This window comes from Bactrocera oleae, chromosome 3 (genome assembly GCF_042242935.1).
Source record: "Bactrocera oleae isolate idBacOlea1 chromosome 3, idBacOlea1, whole genome shotgun sequence".
NCBI classification, from domain to species: domain Eukaryota; kingdom Metazoa; phylum Arthropoda; class Insecta; order Diptera; family Tephritidae; genus Bactrocera; species Bactrocera oleae.
This window is the reverse complement of record NC_091537.1, coordinates 92454155-92470559: the sequence shown is the minus strand read 5'-3', so window position 1 is coordinate 92470559 and position 16405 is coordinate 92454155. Positions and strand designations below refer to the sequence as shown.

The following is a 16405-nucleotide window of genomic DNA, read 5'->3' as shown; positions in this document are numbered from 1 at the left end:
ATGTTTGTTTTTTCTTCTCAATTGCAGTTTAATCTCATAGAGCTGAATTAGATCTGTGTCCGGTAAAATGCACAACTCAGTCTCTGTGAATAAACCACATGAAAAATATCTTTTGGGTGTATTCGTTGTGAGTCGGTATATTTATGGAATTAGGTGAGCAGCTTTGCCTGATTACTTGTATACCATATTGCATATACCTGATAGTAATTGTGGACTTCCGGTTTTTTTATACCCTATATATAGGTGTAAGTACCATATATGTAAAAAAAAAAATTGAACTATAATCTTTAAATTAGGGTTATATGACTCGGTAATAAAATTTAGTGATATCGCTTTGTACCTCCCGCAGTACAAAAATGATGTGTATAGTGATTTGTATTATTTATGTTCATTATATAAAATAAAATATGTCTTTGATTCTTACAAAATGCGAGAGTATTTAATCTTTAACCAAAAGCTACGGCTTTACTGGTTTTTTAAGTTATTTTATTTATGCATTGAGTATTCAGTAAATATTCAGAGTAATGTGTAGTAACACTTTTTAATTTAAGCACTACGTGAGATTATAGTTTATCGTGGCTTCAAATCAATAAAATTGTAATTTATGTTTAAAATTAATATCATTAAATCGCCCTTTCATTCATTTGTTAATAAAGCTTCTCCAGTGGTGTATTTTAGCGATTTGTGGCGCCTGCCAGTCTGTGATAAGCGGCGGCCTGCCGTTAATTTTGATATTATTGTACAGTCTTTCGTAGCTTTGTGGTTCAATAAGCTGGCTTTTCCTGTTGTATTGTTGCTTCCAATTATTATTTTTTACTTGCAAATGTTGCAAGGGTCTAACGCCCGGATGTGGTTTATTTTGCATTTTACTCTTATTGTTGCGAAATTTTTGTGCTATAGTGCTAATCAGCGAGCAGCCGAGAAAGAGACCCGCAAGTCCACCGAAGGCAACTGAAATCAACAATATACCGCAAACTGACAGCTTAAGCGAAAAAGAGAGAGCTGCGCCACCAACTTACCTATTAAGTCTACCCAACCGAAGACTAAACCTGTGCGATAAACCATCATTGTATCGAAACGGTAATGTATATCTAAGACGACATATGAGTGATTGTCACGCGTTTTCTCCGATAGAGATGTTGAGCGTTCATTCGTTTTATATTTGAGCGAGTGACAATTGCGGAAACACTCACAGACCATGGCCTCGTCATAGTTGCGCACATATAATTTCTTCTCTTGTCTGCGAGAGTATAGAAAGCGATCTGCAAATAAAGTGGGTCAAAAAGTAGGAGAAGGGCAAGACTGCGACAGTGAGAGAGCGAGAATGAGTAAGTAAACTTTTGTGTCTTACCATTATTCTGCGCCAAACACAACAGGTCCTTGGCTTGACAGCTGGGATAGGGTCCTGAAAACGCAAATAAAGTAAGTTTTAAGTAGTGAAATTACCCTAAAGTGAATGTGTGCTACATGTTGCGAGTATGAGTGTGCGAGTGCTGTGCGTGTTTTATTGATAATAAATTGGCGAGAGAATAAGTTTTGCTCTTGATGGGCCGTACGTGCTTACCAGGTGGAAATAGCAAATCCAATGTGCAGTTACAAAATTTCAACAAGTACTGTTGATGGCATTCCGATTGGCAATTTTCAATCATATAAACGTAACCATGAAGTGTACGAAAATACGTTGATTTCCTTTCGTCCTGGTTTACGGTTAACAAATCAAGTGAAAGAGAAACATTTTTAGGAATAATTGTAAATTCAATGCAAGCTTTTTTAGTGACTGAGTAAATTGGAGAATAATAATCGAGCCGAGACCATATTCTTTATGATTTTCTAACTTTATCTTTCATAATAAAGAGTAAGAGTAAGAATGGAAGTCTTGAAAGATCCGCTATATAGTTGAAATTCTCACGGTTTAGTGAATACTCTATTAACATAAGTATATTTTGTAAAGTTGCATCACTCTTGTTAAAATTAGTTTAATATTGAATTCTAACATTTCCGAATTTCGAGCTATTAATTTCTGCCTATATTTTTGAGATAGAGCAATGCTGAGGGAATTAATGAAACACATCTTTTTATAACTGATCCGCAAATAGAGATGTAGATGAATGATCGGAATGACCAGTCGATGTGTGAAAAAACGTTTGAAATGGATACTAATACAAAACTAATTTCGATTTGAATCGTTCCGAACCACTTTTGTATTCAACACAAACTTCATATCTTGAAGAACAGCGAAAGTGTTTGCGATGTGGGTATTTACCTTGATTAAAATGCTACTCTAAATGTAGAAAGCCAGAGAAACGACTTCAACACTGACAGTTATTAAGGGGTTAGGGGTAGTCAGAATTTTCAAAAAATCAATTTTTTTTTTTTTTGCATTTCGTTACGTGTAATATCTTGAAAATATTCTCTGAAAATTTCAAGTTGATCCAATAATGATTTTTTGAGTTATTCTACAAATAACAAAGAGCGCTCGGGCACATCAAAGCGCTCGGGAGGAGGAAGATAGCGGCAGCTGCAATAAACTTTAAATGTGTTTCTCTCAAAACAATGTTTTTCGAACTGGTGACAGCTGTAACTCGAAAACCTCTCAGTAGATTTTAATGAAATTTATACAGCTTTTAGAATACATAATAAACTCGGGCCTGATCGAAGTATTTTTTCCAAAAATTTCGTTTTTTTAAGACCCCTTTTTTCCCAAAAATCAAAAAAAAAATTTCCTGAGGCCGTCATTTAGTTAATTTTTGAAAAAAAAGACCGCAGAAACTTTTTTTGGAACTGGGTCAACACAGTAAAACGCAATTTGTTGACCAATGCGATACTTACGGACTGAGTAAAAGCGGTTCAGTTGCTTTAATGGGGACTGCGTATCGTTTTTTCTTGTTAAAAGGGAAAATCAAAGGATTTGACAAAAGGTGAATATGGGTATTTGAAATGCCATTAAATCTTCAGTTATATTTACGTATGTGTACTGTAAGTGTTACTCTCAGAAACAGTTGGTTATGGCACTAAATAATTTTTTTTCAAACAATTCCACTCCGGGTAATTGCTTACATTGTAAATGCACTCTCTTTGCTTAGAACTCAATCGCTGAGTAGTATTGTCGTAAAAATACATTTCGGGTTCCACGTCCACCAATGCATGCATATTTTCCAATATGTTGATAGGGTCCGTATGCCACACATTTGGCTCCGAAATCATAACCTAAGACTCTTTGTTAATTAATATCTTTTTTTTAAAGGACATATATATATTTCTCCATTTACATTAACACCCTTCTCGTTGGTGCTTCTCGGATAGTGTTTCTCAGGATTGATTAGCGCGCGTACGATGAGTCCACTACCCGGACCGGCCGCGCCTGTATGCCAAGGCCACAGTGCATCAACCTTTTGCTTTTGACGTCCCTCATCCGTTTCCACGGTGTTGAAAGCCCAACAAAGACCATTTTTGCTGCGTCGCAAAGAGAAGATGTCACAACAGTTCATGGGGAAATGACTCCACACACAATGACTCAAGAACTCCTCGCAACGCCAAGTCATAAATATCATTACTTCGGTAAAGTTGACGTAGTTCAACGCATCGAGAGAGATGTTTTCGAATTTCATAAAACTCTGAAAGCCGGCAAACTTTATGTGATCAAAACTAGCAACAACAAGCTCAAAGAGCTCTTGAGTTTTCGCCGTTACATCGGGCTTCAGATAACGCCGCTTGGCTTCTTCCAGCCTTTCCCAGTTCAGTTGGTTCACATTGCAAATGGACACTACCGGAAAGCTTATGTGATAGACGGGCCAGCGCGTGCTATCCACCACAGTCTCCAGTCGGCCTTCGCTAAAGCGATCAGAGAGCAAGTGACTGACATAAATGGCGCTAAGCAGAGCAAGCATGACGGTGAAGAACCAGACCCAGCTGTAGTAAGGGAAATTAGAAGAATTTGTTGTAAATAAATTTAGGTAGCTAACCATCATCACTCACCGTTCGCACTTTCCAGCGCGCCTACTGAACAACCGATTGACGCCGTGTATAGTCGTGCTCTGGCCGAAGCGGAAGGCCAGTTCCCAGGCGGAAGCGCTGAACTCGCCGGCCGTGCGTCGTATTTTCTTCCACGAAGGCAGTTGTATTATCATGCGCGGCTTTTGTGGCATCGGCGTATGACCCGGCGAGTAGGACAGCCGCAGCGCATTGGCTTGTGGTGCCTGAAAGCGTGCTGGATAAGCCATTTTATCGCGGTCGATTGGCTGTCCGATGCTAACTGAAAGTAAACCAAAACTAGAGCTTACCAGACTGGCTAGAAAACTATTTGCTTTTTCTTCTTCTATTTTTTTCCTTTGAGGGCCCTATGTTTACCTAGTCAATGGTTTATTGACTTATGACCACAAATTATTTATCACCCACTGACCGTCGGGGCTTATTTGATTATGAGTGTATGTTTCCGTGTATTTTCAATATGCGTACCGATTAATGTCTGCGCGCTTTCTGTATTTGTGTATCTGAGTGCGCTTGCAAATATTTACCGTTTGTATCATAAATATGATTATTTACAAAGATTTGCAAAAAGTTTTCCACATGCAATTGTTGCCGGGCTTCTGAGCGCATTCAATCGGGTCATGGTCTCCATGTCACGTGTACTGCTGGCACGGCACGGTGAACGCCTGCCTCAAGGAGCATAAGCGGTTTTCTGATTTATGCTCTCGGTTCTGATTTCCACGCTTTGTTGTGAGTTTAACTTTGTCATCGGCGGGTTTGGTTTGCAAACAAAAATATTTACATACAAAATACAAGAGTGTGTGAGAAATTAGTAACCAAATCGGTTGTTTGCAATGTAAATTGACTCTGTTGCATGAATATGCGCTTTGAAAGTGATAAAGGACACTTAAGAAGTAAATAAAGGAACGTAATTAAATAAATAATTGAATATTCATATAAATACTAGTGCTTCACCGGTTCTGGTTGCAGTTAATAACGGTGTTTCTGAACTGGACAGAATAAACAGAACATAGAATTTGAAAGTGTAAATATAGACTTTTCAGAATTTTTGTGAATATGTATTTTTTCTAAAAAGGAAATATTCTAAAACTGGTTTTTGGGAGTTCTTTAGTTTAAGATCGCAGAACTTTGGAGGTATGTAACAGAAGAGCCCAGATAGTAGCTCTCTCCTTTAACTTATCTTCTATATCTTGAGCTCCAGCTAACCATTTGCTATCATCGCTATTAGAGGGCTGTTTTCAAACCTTGAAAAGTTGTCTGTTTTTTCGACTCCACCTTATGTAAAACTCAAACTGCGATTTCTTCGGTCACTAAATTGTCTTCTTATATTAAGTATGGAAGTGTGCTAGTGAAAATCCATTGAAGATGAAATGACGGTGTTGTGACTTTAAGAACTGTAGAAACTAATTCCAACATATATAAATTTTCTATCTTCAAGAGCACCTTCCTGTTGGTTACTGAAAAGTCGATCTACAACACCGTTGGACTCAGTTATGAAACTGTCATCAACAGGAAACATGAAAAAGGATATTTACGTTGTAACGGTTAAGCCAAAAAGTGGAAATTCTCATTCCTGTAAAACTGAAGAAGATAGTCACTCTAAATACGAAAACTGTCAAGACATTTGTCAACAGGAGTTGGATGTATATGGTAGAGAAACAAGCGTGCACGGTTTGAAGCGCATGCTTGGCACTGGCACCGGACGAGTGGAACGGTAAGTCTTCTGCGATATCGTGAAAATTAGAAACATGGAAATGCTAGTATTTTCTCATACCTTCAGCGCACTTTGGGCTCTGTGCGTCGTGTCCTCACTGTGCCTGCTCATTTATTTCAGTCAATACCTTGCCAATCGCTTTACTCATAGTGCATTGAAAACCACCATATACTCCATCAATTACCCCATCTACAAGGTACCCTTTCCCGAAGTGACTATATGCAATAAGAATCGCTTGAATTGGGCGCGCCTGGAAGAGGTAAAGCACAAATTTCTGTGGCATGCACATCATAACACTTCGTACGAGCGGCTATTCGTGGAGATTGTCGCCATGTATGACACATTCATGTTCGGCTACTTCGAACGTTTCGCAAATCTAACGGATAAGCCGGTAGCGGAACTCAATTACATCAATTTCACTGAAGTGGCGCGTAGCATGACTTGGCGTTGTGAGGAGTTGCTAACGGATTGTGTGTGGCGTTATCACCCTGTGAACTGTTGCGAGATCTTCATAAGACGACGCTCGAATTTGGGCATCTGCATGGCATTCAATTCGGTAGAATCGTCTAGAGGGCTTTTGAAACAGAAAATGGACTCGAAGTGGCCATGTCGTGTGGGCGACGGTGGTTTGAGGAACGGTCTGCAAGTTCGCACATTACTGAATGAAGATAAGCATTCGCCGTACTCGACCAATTCGAAAGGTATATCGGTGAGTTGAGAGAGAAAGTGTTCGCATTTTTGTTTATTGAAAATTTGAAACTTTTAACCTCTGTAGATCATTAATGTGCAACCCCATGTCTGGAGCTTTTCTTCTATAGATATACCGAAGGATGTTTATGCGCGTGTTTACCTCGATGCCTTTATGAGTTTCTACGATCCAGCCACGAAGCGTGTGTCGTCAACGAAGCGACAATGCGTCTTTAAGGTAAACCACTATGCAAGCTCATGTGCGTGACTCAGAATTCACACTCACACAATCGAATGTATTGCAGGACGAAGAGGATGGTCCCGACTTTAAAACTCTTACCGGTCACGTTTATATGTATGAGAATTGCCTAGCTGAATGCCAGCAACAGCACCTAATGAAGTTTTGTAACTGCACTGTGGATATATTTTTCCCAATCGGACCCTATCCAATATGCAAATTGTTGGACTTTCCTTGTTTGGCACGTCACAACCGTAAGGATTGGAATTATGTTGGAAGGAATATAAAAAATAAACTTTTTCTTCTCAGATTTTGTTCAATATTTCCAGGAGTCAATTAAGGAGCCCTCTATCACCAATCATCCTGGCATGGTCTGCAAGTGTTTTTACAACTGTCGTTCGTGGCGATATAATATAAAAGTACGTACCAGACCTCTGCAACTGAAAGAGCATTGGAAAACGAACGATACTCTCTTGTTGGATATAAACTTCCAACGGGATTTTATTATCGTCTATAAAACGAATTTAGTATACACTTGGATCGATTTGCTCTGTGAGTATAAAATACCATTTAGATCTATTATTGCTAACCTAACCTAACATTTCTCAGATAATCTTGGCAACATCACTGCTCTCTTTCTTGGCTGCTCTCTCGTAAACCTTGCGGAGTTGTTATACTTCTTTTTCGTGAAAGTGCCTCAGCATCGCTTAAGCAGCCGAATAGATAACGGAAAACTACACAACAAATTACCATATAGCCGACCGGCATTGCGCTCGTACAGGGAACGCAGCGAAAATAATTTAAATTTATATAAATATGGTTTTCAAAAAGTTAGTTACTAATTTTAGTGGAAATTTTTAGCTGAGTTGGAGTTGAAATTTCAGTATGTTCAGATTTTATTTTTATATTGAAAGAGTTTTAATTAATTTTAATTGAATTTTAATATTAATACGGAAAACGGTAAAAGTCAGTATTAGAGTTTTAAATGATGCTTAAAAGATTTAAAGCAAAAATATAGTTTTTGAGTGAAAGTTTAATTTTGGTAGGAGTTGAGTTTTTTGAACTCAAGCTCGTATTTGAGGTTTGGTCATAACTTGTGGATGTCTGTAAGTTGGACTAGTTTTGGGTTTAAGTTGATTTGTCTAACTTGACTTTTTTTAAGGATTTTGAGAGCTTTCACGTGATTTTTAGTGTTTACTTAATTTAAATCTGAGTATTGTAAGCACAATATCAATATCTGTTGTATTTGAATTTTGTTTAGAGTTCGTCGAATCAATTTAGAAATGACCTTAAGTTTGTGCTGAAACCAATGAAAGGCGATGAGACTGTAAATAAGTATTTTGTGATGATCATCTTATGTATTTGAGTCCTTTGTTGGATTTTGAGTAAATTTTATGCAACATTTTGCTGGAATGTCTGATAAACCCTTCAATTATTTCATAAAATTGTGAACATTATTTCCTTCCGTTTATGACGTAATTACTGACACTAGCACTACTTAATTAGTTTATTCGTTTACATTTTAATTACAAAATTCGCTCACTAACCCAAAATGTGCCGTTGTGTAATGTTGAGTCCTAATTACTTGCGTGTCACTTATTCACTGTTAAGTGAAACTCTTTTGCAAGCGTTAATGTAATATGCGAACCTTGTAAAATTTACTTACACGTGCTTGTAATTATACATATATATGTGAATGCAATACAACATATATACGTACATTCCTTTGCATGTACCGTTAATCATTTAGATTTTGTGCAAAAGGGCTGTTAATAAACTTGCAAATTTATCAGAAAATTTTAAACTCAATCAAATGTCAATCAAACGTGCATAAATGCAAAGGACTCAGACAAAATCCGACTTTCCAAACGATAACGAAGCAGACATTCAAATAAAAGTGTTGGTGTGTCTGTGTATGAGTAGGCACGCTCAACAAATTAGCACAAGGTCAGTCGCTGGTCTGGCAAAAGTATAAAAATCATGCAAAACTCCGTCTTTCGCGGTCAGTCAATTGCCTACGAGAGTCATTTTTACACACGGACCAGCGCGTGCAAGCACTCACTCGCATTATAGAAAGTACTCATTCTTGAGTGAAGTTGAGTGGACATATTTGAAGCTTATTAACATTAAAATAATTAAAACACTGCCGATTGGGCTAATAATGCTATCACCGATAGTTTTCAAAACCCGCCATGCCTCTCGAAGAATGTCTAACTTCAGAGGTTTGTCTAGTGCAAAGAGGGTTAGCGTGCAAGAATCGAGTCCATGTGAGAAAGACTGCAAAGTTTTAGTGAATTTGGTGCAAGAGTTCGGCCAGGAGACCACATTTCATGGCGTAAACGTTATGTTGGCGCCGGGTGTGGGGAAATTGGAGCGGTAAGTTATGATAACGGTGAAGTTGAAACAAAACAAAAAATATTCTGATACACACATTCCTGTTGCAGCGCTCTCAGCACGATCGCATTCGTTATCGCTTTTATACTACTGGTCTGCGTTTGCCTCTTTCTCGCGTCACGCTTTGCGAAAGGACAATTCAAGACAGTCGTCGAAAATACACACTTTCCATTACGTAAAGTGAAATACCCCGAGGTAACGATTTGCAATAAGAATCGGCTTAACTGGTCGCGTCTACTAGAGGCGAAGAATAAATTCCTGCTACCGACGCATCGCAATAACTCCAAAGAAGAGCTCTTTACCGAAATAATTGGACTCTACGACACGTTCACCTTCGGTAAGTTCGATCGTTTCGCGCAGTTAGAGAAATTTCCGTTACATGAACTGAATTATATCAATTTCACTGCCGTTGCACGCTTTATGGCCTGGCGTTGCTGGGAGATACTCACGCATTGCAAATGGCAGAGTCACGCGCATAAGTGTTGTGACATCTTCATGGAGCGCCGCTCACAGTTAGGTTTCTGTTTAGCCTTCAATTCGGTGGAAATGCCTAAAAAGCACAACTCCACTTGGCCCTGGCGCACGGACAGAGGTGGGAAGTATGCGGGCCTCGCCGTTAAGGTTATGTTGAATAAACAACAACATCTCACGGGCGGTATTGATGGCATAACGGTGAGTTGCTTACCAATTAGGTTGACTTTGGCTGCTTTAACTCATAGTTTGCAGGTAATGATTGTGGAACCGAACGTCTGGTACTACATACCAATGGATATTCCCGGTCAGACGCGAACGCGCATCACTTTGGATGGTTTTCTTAATAAGTATGAAGACGAGACGAGGCGCGTACCTTCCAGTGAACGTGGTTGCGTATTTAAGGTGTGTGTGCGGGGTTATACATAGCTTACTCCTTAACAAGTTGCCTCCTATAACTTATTTACAGGATGAGCAGAATAGTGATGACTTCAAAACGCTTTATGGTCATCGCTATCGCTTCGAAAATTGTCAATCTGAGTGCCAGCAGGAGTATCTCATGAAGTATTGTAACTGTACTTTGGATATTTTTTTTCCACCGAGCCCTTATCCACACTGCAGACTCGTGGATTTACCATGCTTGGCAAAATATAACAGTAAAACGAACACATAAACGGTTACTTTTTACATTATTAGCGTTTCTTTCGCAGACTATCTAGTCAATTTCGAGATACCTGGTCAGGAGAAGTACATGTCCAGCCAATATCCAGGCATTGTGTGTAGCTGTTTTGTGAGCTGCGATTCCCTGCGCTACTTTGTTGCAATCAAATCGAGAGACTTTATGCACACGGAATATGTGGAGAACCGCACTATAGTTGATTTAGACGTGTATTTTGAGAAAGATTTCATTACGAAATATAAGACGATTTTGGTTTTCACTTGGGTCGATTTGATTGGTACGATTTTTAAGGTTTAGCTATTACAGTTGTATTCTTTATCCAACTCTCTCTTCGCAGTTTCATTTGGCGGCACCACCGGACTGTTTTTAGGCTGTTCCCTTATAAGTATTGTCGAGCTGGTTTACTTCGTTTTTATAGTCGCACCGAGACGTATTAGGAAGAAACAAGGGCGGCCACATCAACTAAGACGAAGACCTTCCAGGGTCGAGCAGACTAAAATTAAGTTGAGAGAATATCGGGATGTGTACAGGGCACAGCCGAAGTTTTGAAATTAAGTTATTTCGAATAATATTTGTGCATCGTCCAGTATTTGTTGTAGTTAAGTTATGTAGCAAGATTCTTTAATATTATTTTGATTGTTTTAATGGTAGAGTATGATCTTTAGGATGGGTTAATTGATTTACCATGATTGCGTATTGGTTTCTTATCAGGTTTTCTGAACTAAAAGTCGAAGTCTCTTACTGACGAATCTCATTATATTGTAAGTATCATAAATGAAATGAATGCTTGGATATTTACTACTGTGTTTCTTATTGAATTCAAATTTGTGATAACTGATGTCAACCGTCTTCGTGACTCTCGTATAAGATGTGCGTCTTTGCTAAGTACATATTGGTGTATACATATTATAGTTTCAGTTGCGTCAAAGCCATGTAGGCCATATTTCATGTCTCAATATTTAGATCACTTTTTTAACATCATAAAGTTCTGAAGATTTAAAAAAATATGCATTTCATAGAAAAAAGTTCAAGGTATGAGAGACTGTCTGCAGTAAAACCACATCAACTAACGTACAAATTAAAATTGGTGAAAAGGGATTTATGGTTCTGGCAGTATAAATTATTAATACACGATCTTGATGTGTGTTTGTGATATAGATTCACCTGATAAATAAGAGAAAAATTGTTGCTGAGCAAAAATCGTTACAAGCTCAAGTTCTAAGAGATAAGCCTTAAATGAAAGCAATTGGCTGAAGCAAGTTGTCATATAATTAGCTCTTTACACTTTAAACTTTGTAATTTTGCATTTATAAAATATGCACTACACGTGCCATTTAGAACAACAAATTAACACATATTCAATGTAGGCACCAACACACTCTCATCCAGTTCTTTACCACTGAATAGTATGTGGACGATTGAATGCCGCCTGTCAGCGCCGCAGTTGCAATCAAACAACAATCAAAATTAAATGTGTTTGTATTACAACTATTTATTATTACTATAAATTAAATAGCGCAGGTCACATAACGGCAAATACAGGCAATGCTTATAAACTTTATTGGTGCACATTCTTTCACTCGAGCGCCAGCGCTGGGCTGTAAAATGTTACCAGTTGACACTAGTAAATAAAAGACAACCCACAGATACTCCTCGCCTACCTCGGCGGTCTACTAAGAGTTAATATAGTGTACGCATAACGATAATTTGCACTGCATATAAAATCGCGTAGCGGCGCTACTCGCAGCGCCAAAGTGAAAGTGCACGCTTAAGCAGCGAGGTGTTAACGGTGTAACACGAATTCGGAAATAAAATTTTTAAGTTTATTAGATGAACTATTTTAAAATTCACGAAGTTATCTGAATTAAGTACCAGAAGCAATGCTAACACAAGAGATCGTACGCAATCGTCGCTTAACTCGAATTTATCCGCGCCCTAATTTGATAACATTTGAAAACCGTTGCGGGCATAACAATGCGCAGAATAAAGCGAGTAAAGATTTAAAAATCGTAAAAGAATTACTCACCGAATTCGGTCAGCAGACCAGCATACATGGTCTGAACAAGACATTCGAGGCAAATATGAATCGATTGACGCGGTAAGCGACTGTGACGAGTGTGAAAAAATTTCACACTCTTCGTCACTCACTTCTTTTCCGCATAAGTGTAGTTAAGAGGACACAAAAATGGCGCAAATTTGGTTCATAGACACATACACAACATATACTTAGACTCATAAAAAAGTTACATCTTTCTCGCTTTCAGCCTATTTTGGACCGTTGGCTTTCTCCTTGCACTCGGCATGTTGATCTTCGTCATACAAATGCTCGCCGCGCGCTACAACAAACAACAGTTCAAGACAGTTATTAACTCAACAAATTATCCGGTTTATCGCATCGTTTTCCCCGAGGTGCATATATGTAATGAAAATCGCTTGAATTGGGCGCGTTTCACTTCGGCAAAAGAAAACTTTCTACGTCCCGAGCACCACAACACCGAGCTGGAACAAATATTTACCAAAACGGTGGCACTTTATGACAATTTACGTCTCGGTAGTTTCGATGTATTTGAAAGCCTGGGCAACAAATCGCTTCATAATTTGGACTATGTGAATTTCACTAACGTGGCGCAATTTATGGCGTGGCGTTGTGACGAACTGCTGACAGATTGTGTATGGCGTCATAATCCCATGAATTGTTGTGATATATTTATAGCACGTCGCTCCGTATATGGCTTTTGCATGTCCTTCAATACAATCGAAACGATGACTGGGGAATTAACAGAATCGATAGATGATAAATGGCCATTACATGCTAGTGAAGAGGGGCCGGACAATGGTCTAAACGTGCGAGTGCTGATAAACGAACAGTTGCATTCGCCCTTTGCAACTAACCCGAAGAGAATTATGGTGAGAGAGTGAGAGGGTGACTAAGAGTGGGAGAGAGAGCGGAAGAGACAAGTTTTGCATTTGGTCGTATTGTTAAATTCGGCATATTTTTGTTTTTTTCTTGTTAATTGCAGTTTATGCTGATGCAGCCAGGTGTCTGGTGGAGTTTTCGCAATGAAATCTTGTTGAGTGATAAGGTTTACGTCCAGTTAAATGCACAACTAAATTTCTACGATTCAACTACTCGAAGTTTACCATCGAGTGTCCGCGAGTGCGTTTTCGATGTAAGTGGATTTCAGCTCTTTTAAGAAGTGATCTTAAAGTATATGGTTAAGACCTTCATACAGCATTCTTCGAGACTTTTTTCTTTGAGTATAACTTTCGATCTTACATAAACTTGAAGTGATTTATAATTATACATATATTCATACCACTACTGATTACTGTTAGAAACAAGTTTTAGAGAAAGGACCATAGAAATTATATGTAAAATCTATAAAATTTCGAAAGAAATATTGTAAACTTTGTATTCTTAAGAAGAATATATATATATGTGATTTTTTACTCTAAATTCCCAGCATGAACATAACAGCGTCGACTTCAAAACACTATTCAACCACAAATATATGTTTGAAAACTGCCAAGCCGAATGCCAACAAGAACATATGATGAAGTTTTGTAACTGTACATTTGACATGTTCTTTCCACCGGGTCAGTACCCGTCCTGCAAATTGTCAGACATGCCCTGTTTGGCGGTGAATAACGGTAAGCTACGTTACGTTATTTCGCATAGTCCTTAAAAAAATACCTCATCCCACTTGCTTTTCATATTTCCAGATCGTTTGAAGTACTTTCAGCAAAGCGGCGAAAGGGATGTCTTACTGGCAACCCTGCAAGAGCTTGGCATGGTCTGCGAGTGCTTCCTAAATTGTCTGTCACTGTCCTATCACGTAGACATACGCGCTTACGATCTGCCAAATGTCGAACAGAAACCGAATGATTCATTTGTGGACCTCGACTTTTTCTTTATACGCGATTCGATCGTTGTCTTTCGCACGACTGTCATTTACACTTGGGTGGATTTGTTAGGTGAGTAGAAAAGAGAGGAAGGAAAATGTGGTGGGGTTATGTTAAGCGTTAGGCGATTAAAAAAAAGTATTATATGAGGGAATGAGGCTGTTGACAAAACTCATACCTTGTGGGTTGTAACTTAATTAGTATAGCATATATTCTCAGTACATAAACGTTTTTCAATACTTTTCAATTCAATAATCTGAAATTTACGAAAGTTATCATCTTAACTTTTCCAACGGTAACTCAGTGCAACTTAGTTCATTTCAGTGTCTTTTTGTGCTGACTGAAAAGCCTTGTCCTCTTACGATATAATAAATTTAAAAGTACTTCCGTTGATAGGAAGATCATTTTGAAATATTTATTCTGAGAATCTCTTTTTCTCCGGGAGTCTCTTTGAATACTTTTGGCACTGATAATTCAAAAATAACCTAGAAATTAATCGAGATTTCCAAAAATTAACTCAAGAACTAGTAAAGAGGCCTAAACTTAAGGTTAGTTCCCATAAGATATAGGTTTGGGCTTTTTAGAGGCTAAGTATATTTATAGCGTTTCAACACAATATAAAATATAATATGTATAAGCTCTGATTTTTGATTTCCACATGTCTGAGCCCATTAGAAGCCACACTTATTAACTCATTCACATCTTTTCACAGTGAACTTTGGCAACGCCACCGCACTCTTTCTCGGCTGTTCCGTTATAAGTGTCATCGAATTGATCTACTATTTCTGCGTTTACTTGCCACAACGCCTTCGGAGGTTACACAATAAGCTCAAAAGGCCTTTAATAACCGCCAACAATTACGACAGCAAGTTGTTGGAAGACTGGATGAGGCAATTATATGACCACAATGTTGAAAATAAGCAGCCCGAAAACACCAAGGGGAAGCTGCCCAACATTACTGGAGACCGATAAAGCGCGTGGCATTTATATAGTTACAATGCCAATCACAAAAATCAGTTACTGCTAGCAAAGAAAAAGTAGAAAAAGGGACGTGTTGCGAAAAATGTACAAAACGCATTTAAACAAAGCAATATGGAAAATAAAAGAGAAAAGCGAAAATAATTATTGTTTCGTGTCATTTCCGTTTCATTGTCTTGCCTACTTCTAAACAAAGTTTTGCGTGTCCCGCTTTGCCGCCATTTAAGTTGCTGCTTCATCACTCTTCCTGCTTGCGACGCGCCGTGGCAGTCGTCATGTCGTTTGTGGTGGCATTGCACAGGCTCTTGTTGTGATTTGCTTCCTCTCTCGCTTCGTGCTTTTATTGTTATTGTTTTTGTTGTTGGCATGATTGCAGCTGTCATTTTCACGGTCGACTGCAACATGAATGAGGTGGATTCCATTGGGCAAAGGCGACAGCATGGTCATTGCCAGTGTCATTGTCACCAACAGCGCGCCGCGGAAAGTAACTTCGAGATTTTACGCTCTTGCTGCGCTCTATGCTAGTTTGTGGCCCCTTGGCTCTGCTTCTTCTTTGTATACTTCTTTTTCCTCTTTGTGTTTAACACAATCATTTCTCTTGCAAAGTTGTATTTTCATAAAATTCAGCTGCAGTCTCGAGTGTTCCCGTTCTTCAATTTATTTTTGTTTTTGTTGCAACTTTTATTGCATTTTATTGTTCTCACCGCTTTAGTTTACTAAGCTTCACAGACACTTTTTTGGTCCTTTATGCGTTGCGAGTGCTTGTGTTACCACAATAACGTTTGTTTTTTTTTCCAGCAAAAGTTTCGCGTTTCTTGTTAACTGTTGTTTGACTGAGACAACGTTTACGAGCAAAACTACTTATTTAGTTGTGAAAAGAATGTGGAAATGCCAGAAAAAGAACGCGGAAAATAGAAATAAATATTAAACTCGAAAGCGCTCCCTCTGCCTGGCAGCATGTTAGAAAGTTTAAAAAGTTTTGTGGTCTTTGTTTTGACTTGGGTCATTGAACTTAAGAGCCCCAATTTACCGATTCCACTTTCTATTTCTTTAATTTTATTTCGTGCATTTAAATACTTAAGCCGTTAAATAAATTTTGGGTCAAATGCACACTAACGATAGGCGTGAAATTGTGTTAAAATACATTACAGGACTAGGAGATTACAAAGCTGCATAAGAAGGGAACCACTAGTGACTAGGCGCTATTAAAAGTGGACTTTCTTTTAAGCAGTTGTTCATTTTTATACATTGAACAGTGTATACAAAGTTTGCCAAGATGTTTGTAACAGCCAAAAAGAAACGTCGGAGACCTTATAAAGTATATATGATAAATGCTCAGCGTGACGAGCTGAGT

The 16405-nt window shown here is 38.4% G+C and overlaps 4 protein-coding genes across 4 annotated transcripts; 3 read left to right on the top strand and 1 right to left on the bottom strand.

Moving 5' to 3' along the window:
- Positions 1-594: 594 nt before the first annotated feature.
- On the bottom strand, positions 595-4247 carry LOC106622814 (pickpocket protein 19). Its single transcript, XM_036368588.2, has 7 exons — positions 3976-4247; positions 3270-3909; positions 3058-3207; positions 1565-1697; positions 1352-1405; positions 1020-1262; positions 595-951 (listed from the first exon to the last, which is right to left on the bottom strand). Exons 1-7 carry the CDS (start codon positions 4218-4220, stop codon positions 641-643), a joined length of 1776 nt encoding a protein of 591 aa, XP_036224481.2. The 5' UTR covers positions 4221-4247; the 3' UTR covers positions 595-640.
- A 1252-nt stretch (positions 4248-5499) lies between these two features.
- On the top strand, positions 5500-7468 carry LOC106622815 (pickpocket protein 19). Its single transcript, XM_036368587.2, has 6 exons — positions 5500-5701; positions 5768-6410; positions 6477-6626; positions 6694-6880; positions 6936-7178; positions 7236-7468. Exons 1-6 carry the CDS (start codon positions 5505-5507, stop codon positions 7466-7468), a joined length of 1653 nt encoding a protein of 550 aa, XP_036224480.2. The 5' UTR covers positions 5500-5504.
- A 1172-nt stretch (positions 7469-8640) lies between these two features.
- Positions 8641-10798, top strand: LOC106625299 (pickpocket protein 19-like). Its single transcript, XM_070107228.1, has 6 exons — positions 8641-9002; positions 9071-9692; positions 9747-9896; positions 9961-10147; positions 10202-10447; positions 10508-10798. The coding sequence occupies exons 1-6, from the start codon at positions 8788-8790 to the stop codon at positions 10717-10719; spliced, it is 1632 nt and encodes a 543-aa protein (XP_069963329.1). The 5' UTR covers positions 8641-8787; the 3' UTR covers positions 10720-10798.
- Positions 10799-11775: 977 nt separating this feature from the next.
- LOC106622811 (pickpocket protein 19) lies at positions 11776-15133 on the top strand. Its single transcript, XM_014242117.3, has 7 exons — positions 11776-11794; positions 12040-12268; positions 12435-13077; positions 13191-13340; positions 13635-13821; positions 13894-14145; positions 14786-15133. The coding sequence occupies exons 1-7, from the start codon at positions 11776-11778 to the stop codon at positions 15043-15045; spliced, it is 1740 nt and encodes a 579-aa protein (XP_014097592.3). The 3' UTR covers positions 15046-15133.
- Positions 15134-16405: the final 1272 nt, after the last annotated feature.

What these genes read in the sequence shown, in the direction of transcription:
- LOC106622814 (XM_036368588.2), bottom strand. Translation starts at nt 4,220, where the DNA reads ATGGCTTATCCAGCACGCTTTCAGGCACCACAAGCCAATGCGCTGCGG. An exon ending in CGCGCTGGAAAGTGCGAACG is followed by an intron (nt 3,910 to 3,975) that starts GTGAGTGATGAT and finishes CCCTTACTACAG; the next exon opens with CTGGGTCTGGTTCTTCACCG. An exon ending in AAAGAGAGTGCATTTACAAT is followed by an intron (nt 1,698 to 3,057) that starts GTAAGCAATTAC and finishes ACCGTAAACCAG; the next exon opens with GACGAAAGGAAATCAACGTA.
- LOC106622815 (XM_036368587.2), top strand. Translation starts at nt 5,505, where the DNA reads ATGAAAAAGGATATTTACGTTGTAACGGTTAAGCCAAAAAGTGGAAAT. An exon ending in GGCACCGGACGAGTGGAACG is followed by an intron (nt 5,702 to 5,767) that starts GTAAGTCTTCTG and finishes TCATACCTTCAG; the next exon opens with CGCACTTTGGGCTCTGTGCG. An exon ending in CACTTGGATCGATTTGCTCT is followed by an intron (nt 7,179 to 7,235) that starts GTGAGTATAAAA and finishes AACATTTCTCAG; the next exon opens with ATAATCTTGGCAACATCACT.
- LOC106625299 (XM_070107228.1), top strand. Translation starts at nt 8,788, where the DNA reads ATGCTATCACCGATAGTTTTCAAAACCCGCCATGCCTCTCGAAGAATG. An exon ending in GGTGTGGGGAAATTGGAGCG is followed by an intron (nt 9,003 to 9,070) that starts GTAAGTTATGAT and finishes TTCCTGTTGCAG; the next exon opens with CGCTCTCAGCACGATCGCAT. An exon ending in CACTTGGGTCGATTTGATTG is followed by an intron (nt 10,448 to 10,507) that starts GTACGATTTTTA and finishes CTCTCTTCGCAG; the next exon opens with TTTCATTTGGCGGCACCACC.
- LOC106622811 (XM_014242117.3), top strand. An exon ending in CTAACCCGAAGAGAATTATG is followed by an intron (nt 13,078 to 13,190) that starts GTGAGAGAGTGA and finishes TGTTAATTGCAG; the next exon opens with TTTATGCTGATGCAGCCAGG. An exon ending in TCCGCGAGTGCGTTTTCGAT is followed by an intron (nt 13,341 to 13,634) that starts GTAAGTGGATTT and finishes CTAAATTCCCAG; the next exon opens with CATGAACATAACAGCGTCGA.